At 44.6% G+C, this 12716-nt stretch overlaps 1 protein-coding gene across 5 annotated transcripts in view; it reads right to left on the bottom strand.

Moving 5' to 3' along the window:
- Positions 1–12716, bottom strand: part of PTPRE (protein tyrosine phosphatase receptor type E) — a 109019-nt gene that overhangs the window by 23421 nt on the left and 72882 nt on the right. For 4 of the 5 annotated variants that reach the window (XM_040606249.1, XM_040606248.1, XM_040606246.1 and 1 more), the window contains exons 3-9: positions 9206–9308; positions 8866–8939; positions 7047–7183; positions 2510–2600; positions 1915–1991; positions 1755–1791; positions 811–908 (exon numbers count right to left, since the gene is read on the bottom strand). In XM_040606249.1, the coding sequence (XP_040462183.1) occupies positions 811–908; positions 1755–1791; positions 1915–1991; positions 2510–2600; positions 7047–7183; positions 8866–8939; positions 9206–9308 (617 nt within the window). Of the gene's footprint in view, positions 1–810; positions 909–1754; positions 1792–1914; positions 1992–2509; positions 2601–7046; positions 7184–8865; positions 8940–9018; positions 9100–9205; positions 9309–12716 lie in introns of those variants that run through there. The other variant, XM_040606250.1, reaches the window with a different exon arrangement.

Raw genomic sequence — 12716 nt, 5'->3', positions numbered from 1 at the left:
CCCCATTCGCAGGAGAGGTTGCCCTTGGAGGGTAAGACAAGCCCAGCTCGCCAGCACTCCCTCTCCTTGCTCCCACGATCACCACGGAAACACAGGTTGGTTTTTTTCTCAGGCATAAATCTGTGAGGACTTTATACATATTTCAAACAAGAATGTAGCATGCCTAGTGTGACAAACTGTCCCCCAGGGGAAAAGAAAATAATTTAAAAGTATCTTTTATGTTTCTGATGGTACATTTCCTTAATGTTTTAACTTGGCTTCTCAAGTCTGCGAAGCAGGAATGAAGCTAAATGTTTCGTGTTTGTAATGTGCATCTCAGCATGCAGCCAGTACGTGTAGAAAGTCTCTCACGATGGGAGGAGTGAGACACATGAGGAGGAATGGGGGGGCAGGAAGGAACAGCATCACTCTCACAAAGCAGCAGCTTTGGTTTTCTAATTGTTTTGTGCATGTGCCAGAAAGAATTTTGAAACCTAATACTCAGAGGAATGAATACAGTTTTTATCTTCATTTGTAACCAAACCCACCCATAAGCACAGCCTTAGAGTGTGATAAAAACACAGGCACAAGAATTTGCCTTTGGCTATGGAGGACAAAATCAGCCATCAGAATTTTTTCACTCAAGATCGGCTTACAGAAATTTGTATTTTGGAAGTGAAACCTCTACATTTATGAGTAGAAACTCAGATGTGCTAACAGGGACTGGAGAAGGAAGTGGTCAGAAACGTGACTGGCCAGACACAGCGGTCAGGACTGCTTTTGGAGCACGCTCTCCTCGAGACATCCCAAAGCAAACTGAAAGCTCTTTACCTCTTTTCTTTCTTTCAGGTTGGTTAACATGACGATAACAGCCGACTTCTGCTCCCATATCATCCTCCAGAAATCATTAACTGTTTCTTGCTTTGGTCCTGCAGGCAGAACACAGCTCTGCTCAAGAGGGGTGATGGAGACCAGCGAATCACAGTGTCAACAAACAGCCCCTGGCACTGGGTGCCCATGCAGACCTCTGTTTACTACAGAGTGCTCAGGTTTTGATTATAACACAGGTTTCTTTAAAAACAAAACAACCAACCAAACAAAACAAAAATAAAACCAAAAAACCAAACAACACAAAAAAAACCAAAAACAAAATCCCAAACCGCTTTTTTACACAGCCATATGTGCTCAAATCTACATTTCTTGCAGATATCGCCTCTCTTGAAATATTATTAACACTCCTTTAAGTGGACTGAGGCAGGAGCATCATTTAGGATTTCTACGTTGCAGCTCTCCCCGACACCAAGGTCCAGCATTACCTGTGACCACAATGAACCACTGCCTGAGAGCTCCTTGTCATGCTGGGCAGGGCAGGAGTGTTTTTGAAGGGCAGGGGCAGCTATTGCTTTGTGCCTGGGACTGTGGTGACAAAGCTCCCCAAATTTGTGACTCAATACAGCACAAGAATTGATGTGAAAACGCTAATTTCTGTATCAGGATTGTTCAGAGAGAATGTATTATCAGTAGACATCAATTTGCAAGAGAACAAGGCGAGGGTGGAGGGAGGAAGGCGAGCCTCTGCACTCCGAGCAGCACCTGCAGCTCTAAAGGCAGTGGGTTATACCTCATGCTCAGTTTAATTTCATTTCAACTGTAGCCTCTAAATCACACCTCACATTTGGCCACCATATGCAGCTGAAAATAACCTTTAAACCAGGTCTAAAATTAAATATGTTCAGCCAAAAGATGTACAGACTGAAGAAATGAAAATAAATTACCTTGTGCTGCTATAAATTTATTCTTCTCTTTATAACCCTATGGAAATAAATATCATAGCAGTTAAAAGATGAAATGCCAACATATGCTAGCAGAAAAATACTTATTTAACTCACAGACAAAGTTTGCAGTTTGGCCAACAGCGGACAACTGACAACTTACATCTATATACGATGCATTAATGTAGTCTGAAGGTGGGACTCCATCGATTTGGGTCAAAATCACTCTGGAATGATCATCTAGAAGAAAACATATTGCAAACACATTTGCATGTTAATCAATCTGCAAAAGGAAGCAGGAGGCCAAGCTAAGCACACACTTCCCAAAACAGCTCTCTCCCATATTGTCCCTAGTTCTCACCAAGAAACATTCTCCACAAACGTCTTGCTTTGCTCCCAACACCTGGAGGCCACCAGGACTGTAGCTCTACACTATGGAAGCCCAAACTTCTCCATATTTGCTTGCCCCAAACTAACCTGAGATCCTAAAACATCCACTTGACAGTGTAATTCTCTACCCCACGAGAACTAAGGCTTCATAGCGCTGCACCTGAAAAGCACTGCATGAAAACCTACCAGGAGAAGATCAGTACTAGAGATATGCCATAAACCAGACAGGTTTCATACATACAACGTATAAAGAACATTTGGACCAAAGTAATTTTATTACTTGAGTATTTTCAGCAAATGAACACTGCTACAAGCCTGCTCAGTACCAGAGTTAACTGTCTGATTGAAAAGAAAAGGTAATGTCTTACATGGCAGGATGTTAGGGTATCTGTTTTTCTCCCTGTTTTCTTCCTTATTTGCCATTTCAAATGTTCCCTGCACATATCCAGGTGTTAACGACTGGGGAAAAAAAAAAAAAAAAAAAGGATAGAGAAGTCAATGTGTTAGAAACCCCCTGACTCTTGACTGTACATGACTTAGAGAAAATCTGCATTTATACATGTTGCCTTGGACCTAACAGAATTAAACATATTTTACTCTTTTTTTTTTTCCCCCCAATAACTTTCATTACTCTGTAACAGGAAACTACGTCCTGCCAGATTTCACTACAGAAAATGAGTTCAGCAGTTTTGGAAAAATAAGTAATTTTTCCACCAGAGATCTCAGTTATTTAGAAAATTGTTACACTCTGAGCTGCTGCTTTAAGCTGCCATCTGCCGTGGTGATTCAGCGCGCCGTGACCCAGTCGCGTGGATGCGCCGCTCCGTCGAGCTCGGCTCCAACAGCCACTTTTAGCAATAACAGTTGGTTAAATAATATAAATAGGGTTTGATTGTTAATAGCTGTCTGCTAAGAACATTAAATACCAAACATCTTGCTGAGACCCACAGGTGAGGGCTCAACTCTGGCAGAAAGGGAAGAAGAAAAAAATAAATGGCAATTCTTTCCTGTTGAAAGTCGCTGTAGGAGCACAAGTCAAATTCTGCAAGTAATCAGCAAGATCTAAGACTGCGGATAAATTTAGTCAGGCTTAAAAAAAAAAAAAACCCAGCCTTGCAGAGCAATCAAATGAAAGGAAGAAACGGAGAGGAAGAGGGTGAAGATGAAAACAAGGAGGTGCCCAAGGTGGAGCCCCTCCACCACCACAGCAGAAGCTGCTGAGATGCCACCACCGGGGCCAAGCCGCCGAGCCCAGGCTGCAGCGGAGCCCAGGGCAAGGGGAGAGTCAGAAAAGGCACCGTTCATCAGAGACATGGCACGAGGCTCCGGCCCTGTGCTTTCACCTGCCCCCTCACTGCAAACGGTGTAATGAAACTCGGTTCTTGTTTACGTTTCTTGCATTGAACTCCTAAAAAACCCCGTGTTGGCACGTTGGATCCCACCAAGGTAAAATCCCAGCAGTTTGGGAACACGCAGCCACCTTCTCCCACCCTTCTTCTACCTCCCACTGCCCAGTCTGAATCACGTAGGGGAAAGGAAAAAAAAAAAAGGGTAAAGTGACTGTACAGCTTAAAGCAGCTATCCCTGCTTGCCTGGCGGAGAGCAGCACTTGGGTTTCCCCCTCAAAAGCAACAGTCTGTGTTGTCAGGGTGATACAGGATAAAAGCGGCAGTTTGGGGAAGACTTCTCCACCACCACAGAGGAAACAGCAACGTGCGCTTGTGGGTTTGGTTGTTTGGGGTTTTGTGCTTTTTCTTTTTTTTAATATCGCTTAAACTTGTCAATGTAAGTAAAAGAACAGAAAGTGAAGCTTAAAAAAAGGGTTGAAAACCAAAGCTGCTTTTAGCAACCTGCTTAATTCCTTATTTGAATGAACCCCATGGTTTTCCTAATTAAAATACAATTTATACAACACAGAAGCTTAATTTCCGTTTTACATTAAAAGAAATAATTAGCACTTCAAAACATGATTTCTTCGAACTTCAAAAGTCAGGCAACAAATTCCCAATAAAGAGCAACAGAAGTTCAGCATCTTCATTTCAAAAACTCATGGAAAGTAATGATCTCTGGCACACCACCTCCCCGTTCCCCGCTCCTTACTGCTGCAAGGCCCCGGCCCTCCCTAGGTACCTCCCCGTGTCACACTGCGCGGCCCCGAGCGGGACCTGCACCCCAGTGCAAGGCCACAGCCCGTTCCACTGCTCCCACCCATCCTCAGAGCGCAGGATGTGATTCATCGAGGACACGCTTCATCATGTCCTCTCCATCACCCCACGAATCACGAGGAGATAATGAGTCTTGGCGGCGTCGGGTCATCTGCTGCCACCGCTTCACAGGAATCTGCCATCTCATCTGCTCCCGCTTTGCAGGAATCCTAAAATCCCTCTGAAGCTCCGGAGGGGCTCGATCTACGCCAGCATCAGCTCTTTTTCTCCTTTTTTTAAACTGAATGAGCCACAGGGACATCTTAAGTCAAAATTAAAACTTTCAAAGCAAATTCATACAGGAAGGTTTTCAGACATTAATCTGAAAATCAAGGCAATAAGCTACCCATCACGAACTTCCAACATCCAGCTCATCTTGTATTGTGGATGATAAATACATCTAAGGGCCTATACAGGCAGGAATACGCGGTTTTCAATTTTTTTCCCTCTTTTTTTTTTTTTTTCCTGTGAAGAAAGAACACACTCTTCCTAGTGCCCTATGTTCACAAAGGAATCAAATCATAAAAAATGAAGCAACTGAGAGCAGAGGGAGCCTCTGCTATCCTCAGGATATAAATACAATAAGTGCAACACACTTCTTAAGAGTAATTTAGGCTTTAAGGATAAAAACACAAGTATTGAAGAACACCACTAGGTACATAAATCTAAGAGAACTGTCCTCAAAAATCCTTTCCACTGACTGTGTGTCATCACCTATCAGCACTTGCTTTGTTTTACTTTTCACCAGAAAAAAACCCCATGGGACCAAACTTCTCTGGCTGGTGCACGTGCCTGGCCAGTGCTGCCTCACCCCACGCACCATTTTCGGCCTCAATCTGTTTCAGATTCACAGCGGAGCCCCTGGATCTGTGTTCCCAGGGATGCCTGGCCCTCTGACATGTTAGATCCAGCTGCGTGAAGCAAACACCACAGCGGGCAGAGACCCCCTTGTCCATCCCCATCAGCCCAGCATCCCCAGCCCGGGGCTGCAGTCAGGGTCCACCGCAGCTCAGCACCTCCCGCCCAACAGCTTCTACAAAGGGGACAGCTTTGGACCCTTCCAAAACCTGCAGGACTTGGCAGCTACTGCTTCGAGGGGCAGATGCGGCTCTAACCTCAGCTGGTGGGAGGATGCAGCCGAGTTCAGGGCTTACACATGCTGGGGGTGCTTTGGAGGAGAGGTCACCACAGAGATGCCTGTGCTGAAGGTTCTGGATTTCTCAGCCCCTTTCCTTCCAGCGCTGCAGTGACAGGCTTCTGTTTGTCCGCTTTCCTGCTTTATGCTCCAGTATCAATCATGAGGATTTCTAACTGCCTTCCACCCTTTCCACCTCAGGCTTGAGCAAAACAGTCACATGTCCACTCAAGCAGCCACAGGAGATACAGTGGGAACAAAAAAGCCCAACCAACAAAAACCCACACAAAGGATCAAGCAGACTTCATGTACTGCCACCCCCCATCTCTGCTCAGACTGCTCGTTTATGGGAACTGGACCCCAGTTTTCAGACTCAGCGCTTATGTGCGGACAGAAACTCACATGCTCACAGCACGGTACAGAAAATGATCCAAGCAAAGCAGGTTTTAAAAATAAAAATAGATGGCTTGTTTTCGCTCCTAACTGGAGAACAAATTAATCAGGAGAGTCAAAATTCACAAGTGCACATCTTGTCAAATTAGTTTTCACACTCATTTTGTTGACTTTGATAAATATCTCCACAATGCTCCCTCTCTGATAAGGGCAAGGAAATTATGTGTTTTAAATATATCATCAAACAAATTGCAGATATAAATATGATACCAATTAAGAAGGTAACTTAACAGACTGCGTAATCAATGCGTGCCTAGGCTTTAACAACTCCATATTTGACATTTAAGCTACTGCTCTGTGCAGCTTGCTTCTGCTGTGAAGTGAAAAGAAATAATTAAAAGTATGGAAAAGGCCCCCAAACGCAGACGTGTGAGAGCAGACTCATTGCGCCACACTTCTCCATAGAAACTGGCCCTGCAGCAGCTCGCCACAGATCCCAGTGAAGACTCATGAGTATGACCACATGCGACGGAAGCTTCGGTTATGGGCAGAAAAGAAGATCTGCTTTCTGACCAAGGCAACACTTTAAAGAAAAACTTTTAAAGTTGAGATACTTCAAAGAAACGTACGTGCTGGGGCACAGGGCGCTGCAAATAGGGAAGCAAAGGGATGATAATAAAGAGCAAAAGGTCAAATTATGGAAAAAAAAAAAAAGTCAAACCTCACTAGGGCAATATTAAAGGTCATGCTGTGTCTTCTCCTCTAAGAGCTTCTTCCTATAGAGGCGAAACACTCAAGACTCCCAAAAAACCACGCCACCACCTTCAAGAAAATCAGTGCTAAGGAGATTTACATTCAATTTTCCTCTCCTCCAGCTTTCAGGCAAAACTAAAGAGCTTCTTTAAATGTTAGCAAGTGTCGCACAGTTTATATATTACCAGTTTGGCATCCCCGTATCATAGCAGTCATTCACGTTGCAGATTTTGTCCGGATCAAGGCTTACCAAGCGTGACAAAGCGCGGATGGACAGCACCAGCACACTCACACGAGTGCTCAGGCTCTGAGACACCAGCATCATGCACCACTCTTACAAAAACTGTTCATACTTGCGGGTGTTTTGGTTTGCCCCCCACTTCTCGCCACGCAGCCATCCGCTCCAGCATGAGCGCTTACATTAAACTCCTCCCTGAAGAGCTTCCCTTCGTCTGCTGATCGCATCCGTATTTCCTCTTCAAGATTTTCTACTGGAATAGGGAAATACTTCTTTGGGCCCGAGGGAGACCTACTGAGCAGCATGACCCGTTGCTGTTCTGTCAGGACAAGGAAAGTACGTGTTACAGGCATGTCCAGAGCAACAGGTAACAAGCTATTACCAACTATAAATTAATTTTTGTGCTGGAAGATGCCAAAACATACTTCTCACACAAGACTTCCATCAGTGATAAAGCTGATTTGAATGAAATAAAAACCCCAAACCACAGGCTAAGTAGTTGCTTAAAGAACAACCACTGGTAAAATGAATGATTTCTGTATCGACACCAGATTAAAACGTGGCCAAGTTTTATGTAGAAAAGTAGGTTCCTTCGGCTGACAAAGAGCGGACCAGCCCAGAGCTGCTCTGCCCCAGGGCTGGGGCTGCAGGGACAGCTCTTCCCGCCCGCCACCAAAGGGATGCTGCCAGATTATTTCACTTGTGAAGGGGCAATAATAAAAAAATATCTTTAACTTGACAGTCCACAGAAAGCCTGCACCACGATGAGCTGTTGCTCTCGGCTGCCCCAGCCCAGCCCAGCCTGCCATGGCTCTGCAGCAGCACGGTCTGGGACGGGGATTGCTGCGGGCGCTTCCAGCCACCGGGACCTCGACTCGCATTGGGAAATAAAGCCCCAGGACCCCTTCACCTGCTGCCTTCCCCAGCATGACTGGCCACCTGGAAACCGAAACGTGTATCCCCATGGGCGGCTGGAAGAAGCGGAGGGATTAAACCCCCTGTTTGGTGAAGACAAGTTTTACTTACAAGCAGAGGCAAAGAGAAAGGCGGACCGCCTCCCTGCACACCAGTAACGATGGGGCTACTTCCAGCAGCTGCACTGGCAAAGCAAAACTCACTGCTTGCTGCACTACCCGTGGCAGGGATCGCCAAGCCGCGGGGCTCCTGTGCACAAGCACTGACCCAAGAGGAAGCTGAGGGGTATATTTAGAGGTTTGACTTTCTCTAACGACTGCCACCGTGTTTGTTAACCCCCTCTTCAGTTCACACGTAGCAATGTGGAACTGGCACAAAGCACACACGTCCTTCTTTTTATCATTAAGTGTTTCTCTTTGTTATGGCTAAAATAATTTGTAAGCAAGAAACAAAGAGCCCCTCCATATTTGCTAGGTTGGAACCGCGCCCCACAGAGTAGCCCACCTGAAGGGCTCCCCGCTAACAGAAATAAACCCAGCATGCTGAGAAAGCCAGGGCAACACATTTTAACTCCTGCGTGTGTTTTATTTTAGTGCCACCAGCTTACATTACTGCTCTATCTTATCCCCTTACTTTATTCTCTTTATGTTCAGGAACCAGCCAGTAATCTCACAGAGTTAAGAATCTCTTTTCCCCCTTTTAAGAAGAAATACTACAATTCTTTCTCTAAATACAAACATCACAGTGCTAGACACCTGGATCTCAGCTGGCATCCTAATAAAACATATACAAAGAGCATGATAAACATTTACAAAGAAGCATTTTCTGTATCACACCTTGAAGTGAAAATTATTTAAAACTAACAACCGAAAGTTAAGATTATATATATATATACATACTTAAATATGGACGTCTGGTTGTTCTTTTACACTATTTTCTCTTTAACAGCAATCCTATCACTTATATTATAAACAAAAAGCAAACATAACAGTAACTGAATTCCTAATCAGCAAACAAGTGTGTACATACACAAACAAAACTCACAAACAAAATTCAGACTGAGAAGGAAAGCAAATCTGCCCATACCTTGCTCTTCTAAGATCCCATTTGGCATCTTTTTGTCCCCAGAGTTCACAACAGCTTTCCTATGCCTTCTGAACCTGAAATACACACAGCACGTGAATCTGAGGAACTATGTTGAAAGGTAACAACCATGTTCCCAAATCAGTCTTTACTAACCATGTAATTCTGGAGAAACTCTTTCTGTTCATCTTCACGGTGAAGAGAGCCACCACCGCCACAGCACCCTCCACTACGCTGTGACGGCGTCTCCCGCCTCACCATAAGTACGCATTTCATTTCCTTGTTAGATCATATCGAAACAAAACTGAGCTAGTTCTGCATACAGAGCTCCACACAGACCTACCTGAAAAAATAGCCAGCCAACAGAATGAAAATGATGAAGACCAGGAGCAGAATCAGCATCGAAGTCAGTAGGTCCTTGTGTAAATTGTTCTCCTCTGTAGAGTCTACGTGGATTGAACACAACAAACGTGAAACATTGCAGACACGGATTGTCTAATCTGCTATAGAAACTCTGCTTGGTGTATCAAACCTCTGTGGTTCTCCACAATAATCTCCTCGTACTTACTAAAAGCATCACAAATTACTAAATACATGCAAAGCTGAAACTGGAAGTTCAGTTGTTTTCTTTTTCTTTCCCCCTGCCCCCTTCAAAAGCAGAACCATGTTAGCGGCTACTGAGTGTATCAAGGATGCTTTTTGGAATGACTGATTCAGCAACGAATTTACTTGTAGTTAGAGCAGGTTTAGTGGGTACAAGGTAGTAAGCTCAATTTGAAGCCCATTCCAAAGGTCTGCCACAGCACCCTTATGCGCATCCGCTGTTTCTCAGCTAGTGGGCATGACCCAGGAATGGTCCCCTCTGCCCTCGGCACGGATTTGGTGACCCCGGAGGTACAGTGCGTTCCACACACATCTCACTGAGCAGGCACAAACACTGCTGCTGGCTGCACCACCCTGCAGAGCACGCGCTGAGCATGATGGAGGGGGAAGCCAGGAGGGGACCGCGCAAATCGCAGTGTCTTCTATGGCTTATATCACATGTTGTCTTATATATATATGTTACATTATTTATAAGATGCTATAGAATATATTATATATAAGAAAAAGTAGGAAAGAGAAGCCTTAACAAATCACAATGGAGATTAAAAAATACTTCTTTGTTATATCTAGCATAAATTGCAAGTCTCATTCTTCTGTTAATAGTGGGTTTATGTATGTGAAACTTTACATTTGTTTCGTTATGTTCCTGTATCAATTCCACCAAACAGTTCAATATATAGCACATTAAAATCATTAAAAACCCACCATGTTTCATTTAAGAAAGCAACACTCTCAGCCTTACCCTTCAGCAAGCAAAACAAAACCCTGCTACCTGTTTTTCTTTCCAACTGGACGAGTAACTCCAAGTCAGTGTAACAGCAGTGGTGGAGGCCTTGCGGAGTGGGAAGGACGAGGCCTCCACACCTGGCGCCACAGCACAGGGAAGAGATTGATCTTCCCCCAGTTACAGCCAAGGGAGCCCCCATGGCGGGAGCCCCCATGGCAGGAGCCCCCATGGCGGGAGCCCCCATGGCGGGAGCCCATGCTTAGGGCATCTGCCTGGATGGTTCCCTGGGGGTCTGGACCCCCAGTTTCTCCATCGTTACACCAGCCTTCCTCAGCCTCCTTCATCTGCACTGTTCATAAATCTTACCAACGTACACAATTCCGAAATTAAGACAATTTTTGTTGCTGGTGGTGTGGTGGTTTTGGTTTTTTTTTTTTTTTTCTTTTCTTTTTGAAATAGATTTACACACTTTTAATGAGTTCTTCACCATTCCTACAGCAGTTTCCGAGAACTACAGCAGTGACTCTGCTAACACCTCTTGCATTCTCACCTCCCTAAACTCTGTGTTTACTTGCAGCAAAGGCTTTTTGAAGAGATCTTGCCACAAGCCTCGACATAAAATATCATGAAAGCATAACAGTCCAGTAAATATATAGAAGTATATAATGCCTGCAATATTACAGAAAAGAGCTCTATGCATAAATTGACTGTCCAAAACTGATTGCTGCGAAACCATTTGAGTGTTGATTTGTATCTTGTGAGCAGCTGGAAACTGTCCGGATGCTCAAGCAGGGTATTAGGGCACAGAAAATCTTCCTTCAGAGGCACAGGTGCATCAGGGGCATACAAGGAAAGAAGGGATCTCAAGTCAACATAATAGTACAAAGAAAGGGAAGGCCATAAAATATATGAAACTTGACATTTAAGTGGTATGTAAAAGTGACAGGCATGATGAAGCTGTAATCAGAAACCACCACTTGACAGGTTTTCAGAAGAATCTCTCTTGGAAGGAGTGTCTGGGTGAACGTGCAGCACCAGAACAGCTTAGCAATGTTGGTGTGGTGCTTAACAATCCTGTGCTCAGTGTAGAAACCAAGGTCTGACAAAGAAACAAAGAGAAAAAAATAAAAATCTACTTTTGCCCCTCACAGGCAAAAATGAGCCACTTCAGAAGCTTAGAAATTTCAGAATCGGTACCTCTGGATCCTCCAGGATTTAGGGGGTTTGCGTTAGTTCTCATCATTGGCTGTGTCAAGACCAGTGACACAAAGGGGGAAAAACAAGTTTGAGTCACGAGGGATTTAAAATTTCCTTCAAAAATCACCCGTCTCTTCCTTTCAGAAGAACTGATGTACTTCACCCACATTTTTGTGGTGTCTTTGGAAAACTGGTTTCCAGACAAACACAGAACGCCTCAATCCAACCCAGAAGGGAAGTTCAACCTCCTGTCAGACTACTGTCTATATTTCTTTCGTTCAGGACACAGCACCCCTGCAATGACTGATGCAATTCTCTGCATCAGGATCTCACCTCTCCTCCTACCATTTCACAAGGAATTTAGGTCAAAACCCACAGAGTCCCTTCTTGCTTCTACAGGGGCACGTCTATTTTCAAAGCCTTGCAGTGGCATATCAATGGCTTCATCTCTGCAGAGCCTGTGTGTAAGGCATGGTGTGGTTTTAAAATGTTCCAGTTATTGCGTATCTTTTCTTCATTATCTGCATCAATAATTTTTTTAAATGCAGCCCAAAAATTGTGAGAAAGTTACAACCAGGCTTAGGCCATTGTAGCCTCAGAGGCTGCTTGGCCAACACAACTTTTCTATGTATTAAGTGGGATCTTGATGGGAGCCTAAAGGACAGACCTAATTTTTTTTTTTCAATCGGTGTGGCTTCAAAAATTGGCAACCGAAACATCTGAGGAAAGGCACACAGAAGAGGCACATGCCCTCTACAGCAGACCTCTACTGCAGCCACCACCAGGGAAAATTTTCCTCTGCTCCAGCACGAAGAGAGCTGCCGCCCAAAAGCACAGGGCTTTCTGTTCGTGGCCACACAAAAAAGATCATCCCGAGGGTGGTTTTTTAAAGACATACAATGAAATAGTGACTTTCATGTTGACAAGAGGATTATCACCAGGAGGATGGTGGCAACCCCTCGTGCTTCCCCTGACACCCACCAAGGCTGACTCACAGGTTCTTCCCAGCTCCATTCCCGGTGCTGCCGGCCCAGCCATCTGAATGGCTCTTCCTGGAAACGTATCACGATTTCCTTCAGGGTTATGATGTTCCCATTTTCCCTATGTGTCAAAACCAGAACCACTCACAAGAAAAAAAGGGAACTACCAGCAGTGCAGGCACACCAGTAACTGCCTCACAATCCTCCCTCCACACTCTCCCAAACACTGAATTTCTTCATCCCTGGATGGGTTCCTTTGCAAGTAGGACCCGAACAGTAAAATAGCCCATAAATAAAAATGTGATTAAACCACTTTTTTCCTCCCTTCACAAAAACAAGCTGACAAG

Source organism: Falco naumanni, chromosome 9 (assembly GCF_017639655.2).
Source record: "Falco naumanni isolate bFalNau1 chromosome 9, bFalNau1.pat, whole genome shotgun sequence".
Taxonomy (NCBI): domain Eukaryota; kingdom Metazoa; phylum Chordata; class Aves; order Falconiformes; family Falconidae; genus Falco; species Falco naumanni.
Note: the sequence above shows the minus strand (reverse complement) of the source record. Positions and strands in the feature narration are given on the sequence as shown.